The sequence below is a fragment of the Haliotis rubra genome, unplaced genomic scaffold (assembly GCF_003918875.1).
Source record: "Haliotis rubra isolate DU_JTF1 unplaced genomic scaffold, ASM391887v1 Scf337, whole genome shotgun sequence".
Lineage (NCBI taxonomy): Eukaryota > Metazoa > Mollusca > Gastropoda > Lepetellida > Haliotidae > Haliotis > Haliotis rubra.
The window spans coordinates 436,874-461,248 of NW_025767010.1; the positions used below are offsets into that span (position 1 = coordinate 436,874).

Below are 24,375 nucleotides of genomic sequence, written 5' to 3' on the forward strand. Positions count from 1 at the left end.
CCACTCAACAGTTGCCACAATGCTTGACTGCACACTTCCACATTATTCATGTTCACTGGAGGATGTATAGTTAATGTTATATCTGTACATTTCTCAATATCAACTCATTCTCACACTTTTAATATGTTAGTATGTTAAAACAATTTTACATTAATTCTCGTTATTCTGACTGGTATGCCCAAACCAAAAAATATGAAAGAATCAAAATGAAGCAACTGGTAAGCTTACTGTTCTCAAGAGTAAAAATACTTAAGAAAATATCAACTACGCTTTAAACTCTAGACACTTCTACATGTTTGAATTTCTACAAAAGAAAATCTAGAAATGGTTCTAAACATAAAAGAAAGAAATTAAATACAAAATCCAGGAATATAATCAAAAGGAATAAATATCACTTCGTCAAACAATGAGTGCTACACAGCACGCATGGATCAAACTGTGTGAAACACGGTAAGCAAAGCCAAATTTGCAAAATATCAGGGGTAAGCCTTATGTGTTACATGATTAAGAGGCTCGCAGATAATAAGACTGCATCTTCATCATAACCAAAATAGCATCAGGACCATCAGGAAGCTAAAGAAACCAAACATAACCAATCAATAAAACACTCCATGATAACCACACGTGTTGTAGATTGTAATCACAGTTGACTCGTAAACACGTATATTCATGCATAATTACCCTTGCAGCATGCACTAAACGTCTCACCCAAACACCCACGTACTTGAAAACAATAGATAATGATATTCATTTCTTCTTTTACTGTTATAGTACCATGCAATAGGATGAATTTTAAATATCACACATATATATTATATAAATACATCCATGCCTCGTGCACAGGTACACATATGTTTACATCAATCGACCCATGCAACTCCAACTGCCGTACACCCTGAAAGTGATTACACTTCAACACAATATGTTGAAGTCAGAAGTGTACAACTAAAACACCCATCATCCCACTTGAAAACATTCTCCAGATGTCACTGATCGAACTTGCAAGAACATCTAGAAAACCACCAAACCCCACAGTATCAGAAATAGCATAATATTTGCAACTACTTCTTTGAGACACCACTTCATAAGTAGTCTATTCTACAAGAATCATAATTAGAATAGCCTTTTTATAAAGCAGTTACCCAGTGTATAAAGCTGACTGAGGGCTAATAGGTTTACCAATGGTAATGGTGTAACGTTGAACAACTTACCTGCAGTTGTCTCATTCCTAACCTTATGTTTGTTTATATCGATCCTGGTTCTACCACTCCTCTAATGTAGCAATACATAATCCTCATTCTCCTAAAGACATATCAGCATTTGCATCCCTATAACTTCCATAGACCAGGTGTTGCTCATTTTTAAAAGGTTTCTTAAATACTTCTGTATTGAATCAGTTAATCTTTCATTCGAAAAAATAAAATGATTTATTATGTAACAAAAACATTTATCAATTCTCATTATTTTCCTCCTTGCTATTACTGTATTTAATATTTTGCATTAACTTTAAAAAAATATCCATTATATAGCAATGGAACTTGTCAGTGAACACAGAAATCTGACAATAAGTTAAGGTACAGAGTGCAGTGTACTGACACCAGTGTCGGACAACAGCAGGAGACAAAGAGGGCAAGGCAGGTGCAGCACTACACAAGCATGCAAATGTAGCATCACTAATGGCGGACAGACAGTACATAGTAGATCTTACTGTGATGGAGGTGGAGGAGGGACCAATACTTGGTCCGGCCCCATGTGGGCCACATGGCTGAACGTTATTGGCCCAGAGATATCACGATTGCGTCTTTCTGACCTGAGCAAGCAACGATCACGCAAATAGGGAAGCCATTAATCGTTGGAATTTGTGATGAAATTCATTTAATTAGATGAAAACAAACCCTTTGATGAGATGATTATTTTGGGATGGAAATTAGAACAAAATGTGGAAGTTAGGACATGAAGATGAAGATTGTTTGTGCTGACAAAAATCTAAACTATGTATGTGAATCCCTGTTTCACCAGACATTAACCACCAAAGTTAGTTCACAGTCACTTTTCAAAATGCAATTAATATGTACATTAATTTGGGGTGCATTATCTATACAAGACTTAAACACCAGATTATAAATGAATCAACACAAGGTACTGAATGATGTTGGCAACATTTAATAAATTAGTTCACATTCGCATGGATAAACAGCCAAAGAATGATTCTGAAGCAAGAAGGATGAATTTTCCATGCCAGAGATTGACAATGAGTTGGTCTACACGACTACATCTAGACTAGGACTCAGTAAAGTGACATTCATTGTTGACAGGATGTAGAAGGTACTGAGAAACATGCACAAATGTCTGCCTACCCTTTACTGCTTCGGTGGTCTTCCTCACGGCTCTTGAAGGAGAAGCGACGCTTGTTCCTGCCACCACTCTTCATCTTGGCTAACTCCGCCACCAAAAGGCGGTCTTCCTCTATTTAAACAGTAAACAGTTTAAAACTTCACTGTAGGTAGTTAGACTAGTCTAAAAGTCTAACAGCTATATCAATGTTAGGACAAGGAAATTACTACATGAGTGAGTGAGTATGGTTTTATGCTGCTTTTAGCAATATTCCAGCAATATCACAGCAGGGAACACCCGAAATGGGCTTCACACATTGTACCCATGTGGGGAATTGAACCCGGGTCTTCAGAATGATGAGTGGACGCTTTAACCACTCGGCAACCCCACTGCTCCGAAATTACTACATGAGATTTTCAGACCAAACAGATTGTAACTGAAACTGGTTTATTTGACTATTGCTGACTGAGATGACTGAGTATACCATGGGTGTAGAACAAGAACCTGTATACTGTGATTGCCATGGAGTTATACTATACACCAAATGGGTGGTTATGACAATATGATATTCGTTGTGGTTCCACCAAGGTGTTATGCCTGACCACCCAATTATCTGGCTGCCTCTTACAACCAGCTAAGGTACCTATTCTGTCCCAATATCACACTTAGAACTGTTGCACTCAGTGAAATGGAATCATAGTGGAATCACTGTTAGTGGTCTGTATCCTGTGGGACAAACATGAACATTATGAAACAGATCATGCCCAAAAATGTGTCAGTGAGACTTATGATCACAGTCAGTGATGAACCTACCTGCATAGATGTCTTTGAGGTAAAATATGTGTTGAGAATCTACACCACTGAAAATGCAGAGTGATCCATCCTTGCACAGGGGCTTGCACTGAAAGTCACAGTAACGGCACATCAGCATGACTTAGTGTTTATATAGCAGTCTCTTTGGATTTGAGCAACAGTACCTCAGCCTTAAGCCTTCCACAATAAGCAAACAAACAATTAACTCATCCCGGCAAAACAAAGGAACATAACCCTTTAGTGGGCATGAGTTGGCTTTAACAGCTGACTTTGTGTGCCTGTGATTAGATGCCTGACTCTGAGGCTGTGGGTTCAAATCCGGGATGGGACTCAACCCAACAAAAGTACTAGAATCTGTACTTTACTAAGAAAGTGTAATCCCAAATGTAACTTATGTTGTAGGCCACATCAGCTCATTCAACACTTTCAGGCTTCCATAACATGTAATTTTACAGTGGATATAGAGATGAAACAGTTATCAAATGTCACTCAATACATAATTCAGAGCATAATATAATTGAGGCTGTGATGGCATAGTTTCTGTCACAGTTATCAAATATTGAAGCATTCAGATCACATAAGTTATCACATCGTGTCGAGGGAAATACAGGGTTTTATCAGTCCCTCGTAAGGTTGCATTCCCCTCGCCTTACTCGGGACTGATAAAACCCCGAATTTCCCTCGACACGATGTGATAACGCATTTATCTAGCCAAATATTTTTACTAAATCAAAAGAAAACAATACGCATCGAATCGACTTGTTTTTATTTATATGAGATGCCATGTTGACAACAGCTGATCGACTGACCTCAATGCAGCGCACGTTACTAAAGGCTTGGCAATGCACGCTTTTCCCGCTTCGCGTGGTCACCGAGGCGTGACGGGATAATATGACTTTTGTACTCCCTGCTCGCAGAACGTGACGGGTGTACATGGTATTTTATCAGAGTCACATGAACCAATCAAAACTCGACATTCTTACATGAGGCTGGATAATGTTCTTTATCAAACTACAATGACGACTGAGACTGGGAAAATAACAACTAAGTTAATGATCAAGAAACCACTTCTTGCTTACCTTTTTTGACATTGATAGTTTGTACCCATTCTGAGGTGATAACATCATAGATAAAGACTGAATTCTCCGTGTAGCAGGCAAGGTATGGCTCCGAGTAACCTGGAACAGAGGTAATGGATGTGAGTGAGAGAGTGAGTGAGAGTGAGTGTATTAGGGTTGGGACAGAGCCAAATTCTGTACCTGGGTACCCCACCCCCTATTACCCTACCCTACCCTACCTTGATACCCGTTATGCTAATTCCTGACATCAAATTTGTAAGAAATGGCAATATATTCTTCAGCTCGGAGGCTAAAATTTCGGGTTTATCAATATCTTAACCATGTATTATCTTCAAAACAGGTGGCTGTAAACTATGTCTAAATCTTCAAAGACAATACGGGGCAGTTGGGGAGCCTTGAGGTTAAAGCGTTCGCTCGTCACACCGAAAACATGGGTACAACGTGTGAAGCCCATTTCTGGTGTCCCCCGCCATGATATTGCTGGAATATTGCTAAAGGCGGTGTAAAACTAAACTAACTCACTCACTCAAAGATAATACAACCTTTTAATGACTGGTGTCTACGAAATAACCCAGCTGTCGACATAACTGAAGACATTGGTTGCAATGTTTCACGAGATATCGCGTTTACACAAGTTTGAAAAGTGGTCAGCGTCGTGGTGACCTTGAAAATAAGGTCAACATCACCCAAATCGACTGGCATCCATGTAATCTCCCAATGTAGGCTGTCACAAAATTTGAAGACATTGGGTACAACAGAGCATGAGATATTGTGTTAACAAGAGTACTGGTCAAAGTGTCATAGTGACCTTGAAAATAAGGTCAAGGTCACCCAAAACGACTGGTGTCTGCATAATCCCCCAATGAGGGCTGCCACCAAATTTGAGGACATTGGGTACAACAGTTCATGAGATGTCGTGTTAACAAGTACGTCCGCTGCTGAATACTTAGTACCCCGTTCCGAGCTGCAGAGGGGGAAAAAAAATATATCCACCATATCCATAAAACCAAATGTATTGCAATCAGGAATAAGGTACACCAACCATTTATCTGAAGTATCCTGTGGACAGTGTTCTACTTACTGACGGCATCAGGCTGGGCAGGCCACAACAGCTCCTGGGCTCGACTCCTAGCACCTGTGCTGTCCACGTTACACTCCCAGAACTGTAGACAAACACAACACATGGGTCATGCATGCTTAAGTTTCAACATATTCTCGTTCTTCTAATTCAGAAATATCAAATGAATACTGATTTGTCAGTTACAAAGTGATATTAAATCAATATTACAACTGTAGTACTGTCCATTTTGGCTTAAAATATATATGGATCTTAGGCAATCATCCTTAAGTGTTTGTTCATCAAAATGAAGCTGATGCGAGATAACCGTCAGACAGGAATGTCAGCTACTTCTACTTACTGTTGAAGACAAGAAGGTATTCCTTTGAGGGGAGCTCAATGGCCATTAATGACTTGACTGGGTTGCGCACCAGAAACTCCAAACTGTGGTCTTCAGTGTTAACTAGTGCTGTAGATGGGGGAAAAAAAAGTCTATGTAGTTCATGTAGCACACATAAAATATACCCCCAAAACAATACGTCCTTCCACTCGTTTCTCCATTTGAGAAAGTTATCCTTCCATTGAAAACATACTTTACTACAACCCCTTTATTCTTAAACAAGTAAGTACAACCACTGTATTGACATACTTTCCAGCGGTTAGAGCGTCCTCACGGAGAGCAGAAGGTCGCGGGTTCGATCCCCGACCGCGTCATACCAAAAGACGTTAAAATATGGTACTCGGTCCCTGTCTGGCGCTCGGCATTAATGGGTACAACAAGGACTGGTCGTCTCGGACTCAGTATAATGTGTCTGAGTGGGGTATTCATGCTTCACTGCGGCATGGTATCTTAGTGGGCTAGCAGTAGCACTATAAAACCAGCTTCACTCTGGCCTAGTATAAGCAGCCGCACATACACCTACACACGCATGCACGTCATCATATGAGCGAAATATTCTCAAGCACGACGTTAAACCCAATTTCACCTCACCTCACCTCATACTTTCCAGCAACACTTAAATGAAAACATATAGTCCTGTATTGCTATACATAGCTAAGGGACCTTTGTTATTGACATATTCAACAGATTGCAACCCCTGTATCATATACATCATACTTCAACCCATGTGTTGTTATATACATCCAACTGCAATGCCAGTATGATATACATCATACTTCAACCCATGTGTTGCAATTTACATCCAACTGCAACCACTGTATGATATACATCATACTTCAACTCATGTGTTGTAATTTACATCCAACTTCAACCCATGTGTTGCAATTTACATCCAACGCCAGTATGATATACATCATACTTCACACCAACCATGTATGTTGCAATTTACATCCAAATGTGTTGCAATTTACATCCCACTGTATGATATACATCATACTTCAACCTCATGTGTTGTAATTATATACATCCAACTGTAACTGTATGATATACATCATACTTCAACCTGTAGTATGATATACATCAATCCAACTGTAACGCCAGTATGATACTCCAACTCCAACATCCAACTGCAAATTTACATCCAACTTCAACACCAGTATCATATACATCATACTTCAACCCATGTGTTGTAATTTACATCCAACTGCAACCACTGTATGATATACATCATACTTCAACCTATGTTGTAATTTACATCCAACTTCATCCAACGCCAGTATGATATACATCATACTTCAACCCATGTGTTATATACATCCAACTGTAAACGCCAGTATGATATACATCCAACTTACATCCAACTGCAACCAGTATGATATACATCATACTTCAACCTATGTGTTGCAATTTACATCCAATTTACATCCAACTTCAACGCCAGTATGATATACATCATCATCATGTGTTGTAATTTACTTCAACCAGTATGTTGTAATTTACATCCAACTTCAAAGCCAGTATGATATACATCATACTACTCTGACCTATATGTGTGTTGTTGTATGATATACACATCCAACCTATGTGTTGTAATTTACAACCAACGCCAGTATGATATACATCATACTACGACCTATATGTGTGTTGTTATATACATCCAACTGCAACCTCTGTATGATATACATCATACTTCAACCTATGTGTTGTAATTTACATCCAACTTCAACGCCAGTATGATATACATCATACTTCAACCCATGTTGTAATTTACATCCAACTTCAAAGCCAGTATGATATACATCATACTACGACCTATATGTGTGTTTATATACATCCAACTGCAACCTCTGTATGATATACATCATACTTCAATTCATGTGTTGTAATTTACATCCAACTGCAACCCCTGGTATGATATGCATCACACTACCTACCGTGTACTGTAATTCACATCTGCAACCCTATATGATATGCAGCAAATTACATAATACTACACACATGTTGTGATGCACATCTCACTGCAACCTCTGTATGACTAGCATCACACTACAACCCATGTGCTATAACACAGATGTTACAGTTGACCTTGTACGACAACAGTACAAAAGTACCATAACCCCCATCTTGGATAATAATTCATCTCTCTGTCTGTCTTTCAACCTATCTATCTAAACGAATGAAGACATGAATGTTAATTGACACTAGAACTTGTAGAGGAATGTTACATTCAACTAGTAAGTAATCAATGGAAGAATTGCAACAGCACAGCTACTTACTCATGGGTGCTCCATCTCCTTGAACAGTGTATATTGCAAATGTTGATGGGTAGCCCACACACAGTCTCTCACTCATCATATCTACAAACTCCACATGGCCTGGCACTTGAATGTCTTTTAGCTTCCTGTATCTCACCCGTGTTTTGTTCACTTCATACACCTGAATAGTTCGCTTAATAGCTACACACAAGCAGGTCACTGCACCCTGCCGAATAAGTCCTGTACAAAATGTTTGGCAGCCCTTTGTTTCGACAATTTTAACAGAATCACAGTCTTTGCCCTCCAGAGCTGACACATGGAGGATCTTTATATTCTTCTGTCGGCCTGAAACATCAAAGTACATGAAATTAATACAAATCATCTCATATTAGGCAAAACAACACACTAAGCAAATACACTTCACAAGGTTAATATTGGTTTTCTAAACCTTTGCTAGAGGGTCCCCTTTCAAAATGATGTTTGTTTGTTTCCAGCTATATGGTGGCAGTCTGTAAATAATCGAGCCTTGACCAAACAATCCAGGGGTAGGTTTACTTATACCGGTACCACTAAACATATTTTCTGCGCATGATTGGAAGGGAGCTTAGGGTTAGGATTAGGATTAGGGTTAGGGATGGGATATGGGTCAGGGTCAGGGCCAGCAGGGTCAAGGTTAGGGCTAGGGTTAGGGTTGGACTCCTATATACAACAACCAGAAGTAGCTAAAACAATGGTACCGGTGTAAGTAAAGTGGTCCTAATCCAGTGATTAACATCATAATCATCAACCTATGCAATTGGGATATGATGGCATGTGTTAACCAAGTCAGCAAGCCTGACCACCTGATACCATTAATGAACCTGATCTGAACACTTCCCATGGTACAGTTTTGATTGATTAGTAAGCAAATCTAAAACGGAAGAATGGCATCTTAAATTGATTCTTAATGCAAGACAGTTTACAAGCATGTAGCAAGCCAATTAGTTTGTGTAAGCCCGATAGGTTGCAAAGCTATTTATTTAGATAGTATTGAGGACTTGCCCAACCTTTTGGCAACAATCATGTGTAAGCCCGGGCTTCTTTTTATATAATGGTAGCTATGCCCCTGGTTTAGGTGAGATGACTGAATTGCACCAACAATGTGAAAGCTTGTGTTTACCACTGCTTTGAAATTATATGAGAGCATCTCAGACAAATCAAGGATCATAATCTGGTATTTGAATAAAGGTAGTAAAACTTGGATGCATACTTACCACCAATATAGATGACAGAATGTTCTTGAGGTACAATCTCCAATTGGAAAATTTTCTTGTCACCCCGATCACCCACTCGTGTCAAATCTGACGTACAAAATATGGAATTAGGGAAACATACACTCCATCCAGCAGATTCTGTCTATTGTTATGAAAGATAACAAAGATGCAGGAGCAGCCTTACCTCCAACACTGACAATTAAATTTTAACCTAGCTGTACATTAAAACCAAAGCAATGCTGCCACTTTCTTCATTCTGATAGTCATATGGCATTTTTACAACATAAATTTGTGCAGAAGTGGAATTGTGGGAAGAGTTGTTATAACATGATCCAGACCGAAAGAAGCATGAGTTTGTACGCTAGTGGATTGGGGATCGTGTTGATTAAACACGATACCAGGGTGACTGAACTGGAATTGATAATAAAGAATGCATGACTAAGTGCTGTTGTCTTTGCATAAACTAAAATATGAAATTACCATAATATACACGATCAGCCCTCTCAAAAGGTGCAAACAGATACTCTAGTAAACATTTACGCAGGCACCAACACTTGTTTGTGTTTTTATTGCTATTGAAATTATAGTTGCAATATCTGAAAGCAGTATACACTACCATTTCTAAAATCAGCTTCATTTGTACTTACGGTCTCTCTTCAGATCTAAAATATACAATCCCTCTTCTGTTCCAAGGACTATCCGGGAGGAATCTGGTGGAAGATAAGTATGGAGATCAGAAAATGGAAACATGTTTGGTTACAAGCCGAAAATGATCAGAAAATGGAAACCAGAGATGAGAAAATGGAAACATGTTTGGTTACAAGCAGATGTTAAGGCAGTAACTTACATACATTTAATCAACATAGAAATTACACAAAGACTGTGCAGAGAGGAAGAGACTGTTGGAAGATTTTATGTGGGCTTCCAGTGGAGCAGATTTTGCTCTCTTAAACATAAGCTGTGCTTATAGTTGGCCTTAATCTGAAGGTCAGTGTGGGGCACAAATCTCAATGTAAAAGCAGGCCCCTAACTAAATGTTCATGACAGCACTCATCTCAGATGTCAATTTCAACACCCATCTTAAATACAATGTGGAAACCCATGTATCTCTATCCTGATGACAATGTTAGTGATAATACTGCAGCGAGGATTTTGTGAGCCTTGTACACCTAGTATACCAGCACCATCCACCCCATTACAGTTCAAAAAAAGACTTTCGATCAACTCACCCAAGATGGTTGAAGACATAGTGTTTTTTACAAGGGACAAGGAATTATCACATACTTCTTGTGCTTGATAAACCTGAAAGAAATGCATAAAAACATCAGTGTTGTGCATACTTCACACTGCTCTGTTAAATCAAGACCAGTAGCAACTGATGATAGTTGCTGACATTTACTATTTTGGTGAACACCAATAAGCAGAAGTATAGTGCAAACACATCAATGATCACAACTGGGGAAATCTGGAATTCAAACAAACGATAAGCTGATCCTGGCATGGTCAAGGGAGGGAAGTTATCGACAGTGACCACCTGTCAGCAATTTTGTCCCATGTGTGATGCATGAATCAATTTTGCATGTCAAACATTTTTAGTTTTAACATTACTTTTACAAACTAGCTATATATATTGTTGGTTTGGAATACAAACAGCTAATTATAAAGGATGTTCTTATTCAATGCAGTAGTTCAACATCATGAATCCTGTTTAAGTTGAGAGTAGGATCTTATGAAGGCAGTTTCTCACCGCTGTTCTTGGCAGTTTATCGTTGTTTTTGAGAATGCCATGTAGTTGTGTAATGACAGTGAGCCACCTCTCCTTTTCACGTTCATCCTCTGCCAATAGTAACACTATGTGCTCTGAAAACGGAGAGTTCAACTCTGTTGTTGTTACCTGAAAAAAACCAAAGCTTCATGTGAAAAATTGTGGTAGTACAAGATGCCATTCGCTGATACATTCCAGTCAAAGGGTTATGACCCCTCTCCTTTCAAGAAGTTTTGTGGGTATTCCATAGTAATTAACAAAAGGAGACGTTTTTCCATATCCACAAATTTTCCAGTCTGATTTTCAAAATAGAGCACACTTAGTGTGATGTAATTCATAGTTTGCAGACAATTATCGATTCAACACTGCTACATATCTGCTATCCTTCAGTCTTGGTTCATTATCCTTATATTTTAATATTTACACTCATTTCAGTTTTCTTTTAAATATTCCATGTTTTATCCAAGCTCCACAACTTTTCTAGGTAGATAAAATTCATGATCCCTAAATTGAAGTTGGGAAAGTAAATGAAACATTATGTTAAAACCTTACCCTAAATATTTGTGGTATATCCTTTTTGTTGGCATGAATGACATCACTGGGACTCACAGAAGATGCGGAGAACCTCTCATCTCTGAAAAGAAGTATGTAACATCAGCATTAAAGAAACAACACTGTGACTATAAGCAGCAAAAACTTGTTTCTGTTATGGTAAGCAGCAAGAAAATAGTGGGGAACAAAGAAAATCATTATCATCAGTATCAGGCAAATTAAACCAATGTCATGGTCATCAATATCCCCCGCCACAGAGTTCTGTTCCTATTTGGTTCCTGCTTTTTAACTCCACCACGACATTCATGTCCTGAAAACACATACCACATTTGGTTTCCTTATCTATAACGGTTACTAAGAAAATCTGTTCCCATTGGGGATAACATGCAGTGTCATGCACTAATCCAAGAAACACATGACAAGGGCCATAACCCAGTAACAAATTGTAACACGGTTTCCGTTTTTGAAACTCCATCAAGGCATTCATGTCCTGAAAACAAATACCAAATTTGGTTTACCTATCTGTAATGGTTTTTGAGAAAATCTGTCCCCATCATCTCGAACTGACGGATGGACGGAAGGATGAATCTCAAACCTCCATCCCCAGTGTGGCAGGGGATAATAAAGGGATTCAACAATGATTTCAGGGGAACAACAACATCATCACTTTTCCCTAACAAATCTTGAACAGCAAAGGGCAGCATCACTGACACGTGCAAGTAAGTAATTAAATGTCATTTTATACCAGAGCCAGCAATATTCCAGATACATTATGGTGAAATGTAAATAATTGTCTTGAGTCAGTCAAGAATATAAGTGAAGAATAATGAATGATCAGTTATGCTGTATTTGTTGCTGAATGTCAACAATATTCCATGTACGTAATGGTAGCAGGAAAATAATCATGTCTGGCCCAGTTCATCCAGTGATTGATAAAATGACCAATGATCAACAACACAGGGGTACGATGACAATTCACATGGTCTCCCCACACAATCTCAGGACCAACGTAGGTTGCTGGAGAATGCCTGCAGGGTGTGATGAGTTTTGCCTACCTCATGTCTAGCACTTCCTGAACCACCTCATTTGGGATGTTCTTGTCAGACAGCATGTCATAGAAGAACAACTTGAAATCACAGACCACCATGTACTGGCGTTGCCACCCTTTCTTAATCCCACCAAGACGGGGTACCTGAAACAAACAATCACATTTGTTACAGATGATGCATTCAAACATAGCACCAAATAGGTTCAACCAGAAATAACCCATTTGCAAATGCTTTGCACACCTATATTTCACATCTTCGTCTAATCCTAAATGTAAAATTACAAGCTTTGTTTGACTTTGTATATTTGGGTGAGCTCATAGTAACGCTAACAATGTGGAAACATGAGCACCACATGTCACCTGAGCATGCTTTCACTTTGTTGCATGTCTTGTCGCCATATGGCTGAAACAATGCCGATATGACGTTACATTTTAACTCACTGACTTTGCTGCATGTATCATGTAATGAGGTGAGGTGAAATTGGGTTTAACGTCATGCTTGAGAATATTTCACTCATATGACGACGTGCATGCGTGTGTGTGTGTATGTCCGGCTGCTTGTACTAGCCCAGACTTGAAGCTGGTTTTATAGTGCTAGCCCACTGAGATACCATGCTGCAGTGAAGCATGAATACCCCACTCAGACACATTATACTGACTCTGAGACGACCAGTCCTTGTTGTACCCATTAATGCCGAGCGCCAGGCAGGGACCAACAAGTTCCATATTTTAACATCTTTTGGTATGACGCTATTGGGGATCGAACCCGCGACCTTCCACTCTCCGGGCGGACGCTCTAACCACTACACCACGGAGGTGTCTATCATGTAATGAGAATAAAATGAAAAGACTGAACTTACTCTTACGAAACCTTCAAAAGCTGTGCCTAGACCTCGTTCAACGTTCACTCCTGCTGGGCGTTTCGCTGCAAGGGTAATGTTGAAATTGATTCTCTCAACCAATACCGAACTTTCAACCATTTTACAGTTGAAGGAAGAAAAATATTTGAAATCACTTTATGTGCATACTGCAGCATATTATTTGCAGAATTACATTTTTCTGAAAAACAAAGATATCACAGAAGATTTAGGAATTCTTTGCCTCAAAACTTACTCATGAGGTCCGAGGGAACAGGACACACATCTGGCGCTTTCTTCATACAGTGGACATGGCATGAATAGCCACACACTGGAACACAAAAACACGGGCATACAGAAACAAATACAATGATTTTGATTCACCAACCACATTAATATCAGATCGTTTAATTTAAATTACATATAGCTCTGTGTTAAGATCTGAGGACAGCCCTGTAAAAAGACACATAAGATGAATGCTGAGCTCCATTTGACTGCATAATCAACATGTAGGATGCACAGGTTCTTGAGCTGCAACCTTTCTAAATTGATAAACATTGAACTGGCATTTTATTTTGGCTTGGAAATTTTAATTTGAACAAATGCATACTCAAAGATGGACCCAAATATTCCTTCAGAAGATGCCAAAGCGCTTACAGATGCCAAACTTCAGGAAAGGTTGCTAAGGTTTGTTTTCAAAAGATAAAGAATCAGATATGCTGGTATGGATGCTTGTCTCACTTGCACCTACAATTCAGAAGCCTAGACACTGATTTGCTGAACAAGCACCTGTCACTAATTCCTCACGTCCTCAGATCTTCAGGCAGTTAGGAAGAGATTGCTGTTTCCCTCAGAAGATATAACAAGTCTCCTCCAGTATTGTTTTTGTTCTTGGAATAGATTGAGATTTATTAGTGCTGTCTTTCTATGAGATTACTATAAATGTGTGTGGTTTTGTCTGAAAGCAAAACTTACCCTCGCATGTAATGCCCTGGCGCTGCAGGCCAACCAACAAGGAGGTGCAATGATTGCACTTGTAGGGGGTACTGAAAGACTTGACGATAAACTTATGAGCTTTAGGGTGAGGCAGGGGCTTGCCCTGGGCGGGGCTGGTGTTGTTGGAGTAGGGCTTCTGAAACACTGGCTCGTACGGTTGCGAGAACGGCACAGCATCACGTGTGAGGGATGACTCCGGGGTGTCTCCTGCCTGCAGGTCTGACCGGGAATCTGTCCGCGAGTCTGTCCGTGATGCCGTGTCCTCACTGTCATCACCTTGTTCACTGTCTATTGAAATCTGCTGCAATCAACAAGAGGTCAGGTTAATTATCTGTGCTCAAAATGGCTTCCTGTTTCCAAACAACAATCCAAACATAATGCAGTGTGTACTCTTTATTGATGTCTAAAATCTGTTATTTGTACCAGAAATATTAGAAACCACTAGAAACTAATGAAAAGTGTAACAGATAATTTGAAATTACCACTATCTCCTTCAACTTGCTAAAATGAACCATGTTATAGATTGTCAACAACTAAATAATTAAAAGTATTCTTTCAGTATATCCCTGAAGTTGTGTACTTACATCCATGTTGAATGTGAATCGGTCGTTGAAATACTTAAATAATCCCGGTTCTCTACTATCATCCCCTGAAAAGAAATGCAACACAAAAGCTATTACTTCAGAAATGACAATTAAGCATACCTTTAAGTGTTTGAATGTTAGAAGACATTGTAAACCAAAAGTCACTGTGTTCTTTAATCTGATTGGTTGAAAAACGTGATCAAATGGTATTCGATTCCCAAAAATTCGCTGCGTATTAATACATACAAACATCGCTCACACCATTGTATTGTTACGTCGTCAGCTGTGATGACGTCATTAAAATCATATTGTGACGTAAAGTCCGAATGACGTCACAAATGAGCAGTTCCAAATGCCACCATGGGAGACAGCCGAAACGGCCGGCTGATGACATTTCACTGCTGTACCCGTACTCGATGTCAATGAGTGCAGACAGAAAAACGTGTGTGGACCTTTTGGTTTACTTTTGTGTTTACAATCTCGATAAACATCATGTGTTGGCCTATTTCCGGGTGTTATTGAGTATTTGAAGCACGGAAATATTTCATTTGAAACCTCCCGCTGACGCCGTCGGTTCCAAATGAATTCCCGTGCTTCAAATACTCAATAACACCCGGAAATTGGCCAACATATGATGTTTATCTCCTAAGTGTAACATTGATGTGTTTCAGTACAGAGAATCACAAAGGATAAGTATACATAAGGATTTACACCTCCTGTTAATAATACTGGGTTGTTCTGGGTTAAGACTGCATCCAAAAAACTGTCAGCACTAACACACACTACACTATCATGTGGCCTGACAACAACTGTGAACAAGCCAACAGCCTGTCAGGTTATCTGAGATGGTCTACTGTAGATCTCCAATCCCATAAGCACAAGGCTGAGCAATATTCCAGCCATATGACAGTGGCCAGAGCTATATGGCAGCGGTTTGTAAATAATCGAGCCTGGACCAGACATTCCAGTGATCAATATCATGAGCATTGGTCTTCTCAATTGAGATATGATGACGTAAATAATAGACTACAGAGGAGTAACTAATGACTGATGTTATGAACAATGTCCAATTGTCAGGGTAGGATGGAGCACATTCAGCCAAGCCTGACTACCTCATCCACTGACTACCTCATTACTGGGATCCTATTCCAACCCGTAATTCCTACTCCAGCCATCTGTGTCCCCACCAATGTAATGGGCACCTAGATAGCTTCTGTAAGCTGTACTTACATTCTTTAGGTTGGCTCTCCTGCTGTCTCTGTACTTGCTCCCTGAGCTCCTCGTTCTCCCTCTTCAGCTCAGCAATCACGCTGTCCTTTTCATGGATCTTGCTGGCAACGGACAAATGTGCAACATTAGCTTTCCTTTTGTTTCACTGACTAACTAAAACACCAGCTATTTACTATTCAGTAATATTGGGCGATAATAGTTGAAAATGATGAGGTGATATGTCCTTGCTGACATTCTAAAATGCTGAGAGTAATAGAAGATAAGATATTAAGTTGATTTTGTTTTTCTTTTTAACTAAAACCTTGTAGTGGTAGTTCATTTACTACAAGTTCTAGATAATGAACAGCTGACAGACATTTTGAAATTACTATAATTTGTTGCGTCTTTGTTTGACAATCAAGAGTAGAGAATCAGTGACACACTGTCACATAAAGACAAATCATACTGTAGTATAGCAATGGTAATACCCATGTGTGTGCTGGCAGACCAAGTAAAATACAATTAATTTTGAGACATAGCGATGCTGCACTGTAACAAACACAGAATTCCACCCCTATACTCCTTTTCAGCTAACTTCAGGAGTAAACACTCCTAAGGTAAAAAGAAAATGATCTGGAGCGCTGGAGAAAGAACAAAGCTTACTTCTCATTGGACACATTCTCTTCCTTGATGCGAGTGAGCTGTTCACTGATCATGGTCTTGGCTTGGATCTCACTCTGAAGACTAGACTGGAGGTTGAGAAGCTCCATCTTGTCCAGACGTTGAGACCTTCGGTTCCTCCATCGCTGGCCTCGGGACTGAAAAAAAAAAAAAAAAATGTTGTTAATGCAATGTTCAAAATAAAGGTCTTGGAATCCCACAACATCAGTACAATCGAGGCACCATTCAATCTCTAACTTTAAACAATGACAAGGACCCTTGGAATTTCATGCTGAATGAAATACAATGGACTGAGTTTTGTTTGTTTGTTTGTTTGTTCTTTGCCTAATGCAGCACTCAGGATATCCCACCACAGTGGACATGAGAAAATAACTCACCGGGTCATCACCGGACACTCCCATCACCTTCAGGTTCTCCAGTTCTTCTGTCATCTTAGTGGCAAGTGCTTGAAGGTAGCCTCGAGCATCCTTCTCATCACTCACCCTGCACGAAACAAAGCCACAATTCACATACGTTTCTACTTAACAACCAATATCTACATAAAAAATAATAAATTCCAACACACTTACTGACATATTTCCAGTTATTTCGTTTTACACAAGAAATTTCTCATGTAAAAATCTAGTGATTTCTCAAAGATATTTTGAAAGGATTATTAATTTGTAACTATTAAAACAAATCGAGCAGCAGCACCTTGAAAAGATATCATTCAATGAATCAGTGCTGAGTTCAGAGAGTGAGCTACTGTCTTGCAGACTGCTCTCGCCTCTGCATCACCACAAGCAATGTTGTTTTAGTATGCTGCAGTCAGCAATATTTGAGGCAGGTCCACATGGTATTGTGAGGTGCTTACCACTTGATGATCTCTGAGATCTGTGCCTCCCACTGAGCTACGGACTCCCGTTTGTCATAGATATCCCGAATCTCCTCCTCGAGCTGAGAGCGTTCCCGTATGTGGTTGTCGATGCGATTTTGATACTGAAAGTAAGAGTATGTGTTGATCATTTGTGTGTGGAAAGGCACAAAGAATCCCAACCTCCATGAACGTCTCCCTTCACCTCAGTAAACACTCTCTTGTAATCAATCAAAATGGGGATGAAGTCACAAATGGGGCTACAATTGAGCCATTAACTTCCAGCCAAGTACAGCAAGGGTGGTAATGCTACTTTTACAGTCAGTTAACTCTCTTGCCATGGGAAGATGAGGAATTTCATGCCTTCACATTAATAAAGAGCAAGGAGAATGTCAATATAATGGGACATCTCAACCAACAAGCCTTACCGAGTGCACCTCATCCTTGAGTCTATCCACCTCATTGCTGAAGGCCTTACTCCTCTGTTCATGCATCTCAGCCCGCTGCTTGGACTTCTGGAGCTGCTCCTTCAAGTCATCCACAAGCTGCTGAGAAACCTTCGACTTCAGGTTTGTCATCTCATGTTGGAGCTCACTTCGCTTAGCTTCTGATTCCTTCAAATGGTACTTAATGTCACTCAGTTCCGTAGAATATTTAGAGGAAACTCTTGCTAGTTCTTCTTCCCGTTCTACATCCTTTCTTTCTACTTCAGCTTTCAACCTGAAACAAGACGATTCCATCATCATAACAGACATGATAGACACGATGCTGGCCTGGGTGTGTTTGCTAGATGTTGGCTGACTTAATGGTACAAATATCTCAGTGTGAATTACTTGGACCACAGACACTAGAAAAATCCTTACTTCATAAAAATGTCAGAACCTAAAAAACCTAAGATTTGAGAGAAGAGACTGAAGAAGGATTTGTCACAAGTAGGTATAGTTGACATCCTCGTCGGACCCTTCAGTGTTATCTGTCTGTTAAGAGTCTGAAAGGAAAACTCTTACCTAGTGATCTCCTGTGTTAGTTCTAGATTTGTGGAACTGCTTGAGCGACCCATCTGTCTGCGCTTGATGTTTTCCAGCTCTTGCTCCAAATCTGAAGCATACTGCTCTGCTCTTTCTCGTAACCGTTTTTCCTTGCCAGCTTCAGATTTGGCCTCATCGATTTGGTTTTGGGCCTAAATAAACCAAAGTGTAAGGGTTTTCTGAAACTGTTCACAGTACACACAAAGCCACTGATAACCTAACAAGCTCAAGATCACTGCTTTGTTTTGATTTTGAATACTTCAAGGAAGCTGAAGCTGTCATATCGCTAAATGTAGCAATAAAAAAACAAAGAAAAATGCCTCCATACCTCACTGATGAGTTTCTCCAGCCTCCTTTTCTCCAGTCGGATACCATCCAACTTCGACTTGTAATCTTCTGTCTCCTCCTCCTTGTTCCGTGATTCCCGTGTCAACTCCTTCACCTTTGACTGAGCCTTCAACAATCTACAACAACATTCACATGTAAGATTTTTTTCACAAATAAAACCATTCTTGCTTACTCAACGTTCAGCAATAAGTAAAAACTGCTTCAGGTTCATGTCATATAAAAGCAACAGGCAAGTCAGGTTAGTTCTGTCCATCTGTGCAGCAATCTGTGAAGAATCTATGCCATTATGGTTTCAATTTAATATTGTTTACTTCATCGACAAATACCTGGCACATACTCATTAAGACAGTTCATGTCTCTGTGTCAGTATTTTTGGTTGTCCCCTTCATAACATATGGAGGCACAGTCGTGAACTGTACGACAGGCACCACAGACATGAGGAAATCATGAAATTCACAAACAGTTATCACTTGCCCTGGGTCAAGTTAACCTCCCCTCAAATGACAACCCTTGGCAACCCCTGTTATTTGTGTTAATTTTGTCATATACAAATTACAGATACCATTTTCAAACCCATGCAAATTTTTCACAACAAACATCAGGCCAACATTATTAGCTTCCCGCAATATAAACTTAATTTTAGGTCTGTAATCATCCTTAACAAGATATCGTTTCTGTCAACACAGGTTCTCCAAAGTAATATTCATCAACATTTCCTGCATCGACTTCATGACTATGACACAATTCAGATCTCTCAAAGCAGCAGAAAACAACTTTAGTTTAAATATTCACCCTATTAAACGCTTGGATATCTGTTTCAATTGTGAACTGGTTTGAAATCATTGAAAATCACTCACGAATCATTGGTACTTGTATACTGTTCCATGGCTAGTTTCTGTTTCGACAAGGCATCCTTGAGTTCTCTCCCTTGGGTCTTGTACTTGTCTCGCCAATCTTGCAATTCCTTACATAACAAGCATAAAATAATCAATTGTATGTAGCAATCAAATGTCTAATCTCTTCCACTTTCATTGGAAAATACTGACTTCAATATCTATGTAATATACACTGTATGAACTACTATTACTAGGCACCATCAGTTTGCAGTAATTGTTCATGTACAAACCTTTTCGAATGCAGCTTTTTCTTCATCCAGTAATTTTAATTTCCGTTCAACCTCTTGCTTTGAATCAAACATTTTCTTCAGATCTTGTTCCAAAAGGCTGACCTCCCCTTGTGATTCTGAAAAAGTATTTCCATATTAATCCAGACGTTTCTACCAACATTTCATTTGCACACACACAATCATAATCCTTTTAGAACTGGGTAATCATAAGGTATGATTTGTTTCTTTGCTGTCCAATGACATAATGAGCAATACTGCAGCTCTATGACAACAGCCAGTTAAAAATCCAGTATTTGAAACTGCAAGCAATGATCCACACCTTCAGAGTGTATTGACTCAGTGTACCTTCAACCAAGTCAGACCTGTGAAGGTCCGGGTTAGAATATTGATCTTCAGTAACCCATGCTTGTCGTCAGAGGCGACTAACAGGATCGGGTGGTTTGGCTCGCTGACTTGGTTGACACATATCATCGGTTCCCAATTGCACAGATCGATGCTCATGCTGTTGATCACTGGATTGCCTGGTCCAGACTCGATTATTTACAGACCGCCGCCATATAGCTGGAATATTGCTGAGTGCGACATAAAACAAAACTCACTCACTCACTCAAACAAGTCAAGGAGCCTAACCACCCAATCCATTTGTCCACTTCTTACGACCAGGAGAGTTTGCTGGGAATCAATCTTTGCCTGCTTTCCAACAGGTTTAGAACCTATGATCAAAACACATACTGAATGAAGATGTCATACCTGCTACAACCCTGTGTAAAACTGCCACCTCTTCCTTCAGTTGCCGCACTTCATCGTCCGACCCTGAAGCTGCTGCTGCTGCCACACCATTGATGTCTTGCGTTGTCCGCAACTCATTTATTGTTGCAGTTGTTTCTGTGTGAAGAAAACAGTTTAAGTCTGTGATGGAACGACATATTTGTGCTCTGATGTACAAAATTCCGTAAATTTCTTTACAAAACTCTACAACTCATAATCAGTAACAGTGAATGCAAAATTAACAAATATCAGAATTCAGATTTTGCAACACGATTCCTCAGTCCATAAGCTACTGTAACATTTTGTTTTGATTATATAAGTGGAAGTTGAAGGAAAGGGGTCTTAAGACTTTTCACATTTTACTCCAGCCTTACCATGGCTGGTGAAAAATCGGTCTCCATTTGCCTTATCGATGTCAAAGTGGGGCATCAACCTAAGTAAATGGCATAGGCAACCCAAACACCACTCCACTGTCATAGCTGAGATATTGATAAGTTTTTGAAAGGCATTTAGAAGTTGGATGAACATGAATACATGACACATTTATGGATATCAACTTCTTTTTTATTCTTTACACGTTTCAGAGCTAATTCTTGCTCCTTCATCAGGTGAATGAAAGGTCATGTAAAGAATAGATTATCATTATTATTATTATTATTATTATTATAGGACACATATCCAGGCAACAAGTGCATGCTCAAGGCGCTGGTATATTTTCCCTCGATCATTGGATGTCAATCTCAACAGCACAACATATTATCAATCTCAACTCCCTGGGGAGTATACAACTCTTGCAGCCACAAGGCGCACCGAGTTATTGTGGCTTTCTCATCCTAATGAGGTACCCATTCACAGCTTGGTGGACTGGGACACATAGTCACAGTACTTTGTCCAAGTTCACTGCACGTATTCATGTGGCCACCATCTGGTCATATACCAAGTGATTCGTGGGTTCTTTTAAGTGCACAGGGTTGTGTACTGTACAATAAGAAGTTGATATCCATAAAATGTGTCATGTATTCGAGAAATTGCTATACCTTGCTTTTTGAGGTGTGCGAATGACTTACCATGAATTTTTATCATTAAGTCTTTGTTTTCTCTTTCTAGGTTCCTGATCTTTCTCTCATATGTTTCCACTAAAGCTCCATCCACAGTGTCACCATTCGCTCCCTCAGGATCAAACAGACAGGCCACATCAGACAGTTTACTGCAGAGAATGACACAACATTAATACACAATCCTTGCAGTTGTTCAATTCTTTTAATAACCATCACACTTTCAAATCTAAACTGGTATTTCATACTGAATGGGACATCATCATATGTTGGCTAAAATGTATGTCAACAAACTTTTAAGACATACAATTCCTTTACTGAGTGTTATGAACAGATACATTAGTGTAAAAGCAGCATGTAGAAGACAGGTACTTACGACTTGCGTGTAAATGAGAAACCAATAAAAGGCAGGTGGTGTCCTTTAAATGCTGTGTAAGTTGCTGGTGGGACTGTGTCCTGCAAACAAAGGCATACAGGTACTGGCATGATCTTCTCTCAGCCTACACGTAACTGGGGTTGGCTATTTATGTTCCTCATGAGAGATCATTAATAGTTAACTCTTTCCATTCAAAGGACAAGATATCACGTCTGAAGGGTCACAGCCCTTCAATACGAGTCTATTTTTAGCAACATGACACTTACATACAAGGGACGTGATATCACATCTCCATGGTTTCAACCGTTGACATGGACCATTCATGGCTAATATAACATCAAAATCCATATGAACTGATTATTTTTCAAAACATCTTTATTCTCTTTCATTCTTGACTGTATGGTTTCACCTATTTTGTGTTATGGGTCTGAGATTTGGGGTACTAACTATTGTAGCATCATTGAGTCTGTTCAGGTAAAATTTTGTAAATATTTCTTGAAAGTTGGTAAATCTACCTGTAATAACATGGCTCTTGGTGATTGTGGCAGACTTCCTCTACAAATTACTTATATGACTAAAGTAATTAAATACTGGTGTCACCTATTGTATATGCCTTTTGATAGACTGCCAAAACATTGTTATATTATGCTCAAGTCCTTAGATGATGTTGGCCGCACTACTTGGGCAACTTGTGTCAAAAATATTTTATTTAAGTATGGTTTTGGCTATGCAGGGATCAGTCAGGATGTTGGCAATGTTGATTATTTCATATCCTTGTTTAAGCAGAGACTTTCGGATAATTTTAAACAATGTTGGTCCACTTCAATTCAAAATTCTAATAAGTGTTTTTATTACTCCCAATTTAAGACATTTTTAAATGTGGAAAGGTATTTAAATTCTGATATTCCTTTACATCTCAGATCTGCACTCTCTAAATTTAGATGTGGTAATTTTAATTTAGCTGTTGAAACTGAAAGATACAATAAAGTTAATTAAAATGAGATTATGTCTATTTTGTAAATTGGATGACAAAAATGTTATTGAAGATGAATTCCATGTACTCCTTAAGTGTGAATGTTTTTCTGATTTAAGGTTAAGATATATTCAGAAATATTTTACTGATTTTGATCCAAATGCCAATTTTATTAACATTATGAAAACACATAATGATTGTATCATAAGAGATGTCAGTATTTTTCTGTATCATGTACTTCAGCGCATTAGAAATGTTCTTCTTACACAGCATGTGCACTAAACTATCTATATCATATGCAAATGACTGTATGATGGGCCTGTGGCCTTTTACTGAATAAACTTGTCTGTCTGTCTGTCTGTCTGTCTGTCATTCTAAGATGCTTCGGTGAAAGATCCAAGGTGCCAACAATACTTTATCAGACGATAATGTGCACTTTTTGCATTACGTCACAATGTATTGGCGTCACTGCGCCATTCTAGTCTGCCCCCTCGTAATTGAACAATTTTGCATTACGTCACAATGTATGCCACGACATGATGCATGTCAGTTGTCATAGACTCGTACAGCCTCCTACTGTAAACTACTCCGTTGCATCCCGTTTCTTGGTTTGCAGTTGCTTCACGCAGCTAACGTCACTGGTGGAAACATTACGTTTATGCTTTCCGATAGTTAAAATGTCTCAATTCGACTCACAAGTTTTCAGTGACACGGTAACGTTCGCAATGTTTACATTCCCACAATACAATTGTGGAATGTGAGTGAGTGAGTGAGTATAGTTATACGCCGCACTCAGCAATATTCCAGCTATATGGCGGTGGTCTGTAAATAATCGAGTCTTGACCAGACAATCCAGTGATCAACTTCATGAGCATCGATCTGCGCAATTGGGACCCCATGACATGTGTCAACCAAGTCAGCGAGCCTGACACCCAATCCCGTTAGTTGCCTCTTATGACAAGCAT

General features: G+C 39.3%; 1 protein-coding gene across 1 annotated transcript in view; it reads right to left on the reverse strand.

Annotated features, from left to right (window-relative positions):
* LOC124284433 (serine/threonine-protein kinase MRCK alpha-like) overlaps nucleotides 1–24,375 on the reverse strand; it is a 63,595-nt gene that overhangs the window by 9,037 nt on the left and 30,183 nt on the right. Inside the window, 30 exon segments of the mRNA XM_046720514.1 lie at nucleotides 1,709–1,810; nucleotides 2,358–2,466; nucleotides 3,148–3,237; nucleotides 4,230–4,325; nucleotides 5,308–5,377; nucleotides 5,379–5,389; nucleotides 5,645–5,752; nucleotides 7,960–8,283; nucleotides 9,192–9,278; nucleotides 9,839–9,901; nucleotides 10,421–10,493; nucleotides 10,939–11,085; nucleotides 11,509–11,590; nucleotides 12,564–12,700; nucleotides 13,417–13,481; nucleotides 13,670–13,744; nucleotides 14,389–14,710; nucleotides 14,994–15,058; nucleotides 16,224–16,324; nucleotides 16,866–17,020; nucleotides 17,261–17,366; nucleotides 17,737–17,861; nucleotides 18,165–18,456; nucleotides 18,744–18,916; nucleotides 19,093–19,228; nucleotides 19,970–20,076; nucleotides 20,239–20,354; nucleotides 20,989–21,123; nucleotides 22,074–22,213; nucleotides 22,438–22,517. Of these exon segments, the coding sequence (XP_046576470.1) occupies nucleotides 1,709–1,810; nucleotides 2,358–2,466; nucleotides 3,148–3,237; nucleotides 4,230–4,325; nucleotides 5,308–5,377; nucleotides 5,379–5,389; nucleotides 5,645–5,752; nucleotides 7,960–8,283; nucleotides 9,192–9,278; nucleotides 9,839–9,901; nucleotides 10,421–10,493; nucleotides 10,939–11,085; nucleotides 11,509–11,590; nucleotides 12,564–12,700; nucleotides 13,417–13,481; nucleotides 13,670–13,744; nucleotides 14,389–14,710; nucleotides 14,994–15,058; nucleotides 16,224–16,324; nucleotides 16,866–17,020; nucleotides 17,261–17,366; nucleotides 17,737–17,861; nucleotides 18,165–18,456; nucleotides 18,744–18,916; nucleotides 19,093–19,228; nucleotides 19,970–20,076; nucleotides 20,239–20,354; nucleotides 20,989–21,123; nucleotides 22,074–22,213; nucleotides 22,438–22,517 (3,692 nt within the window).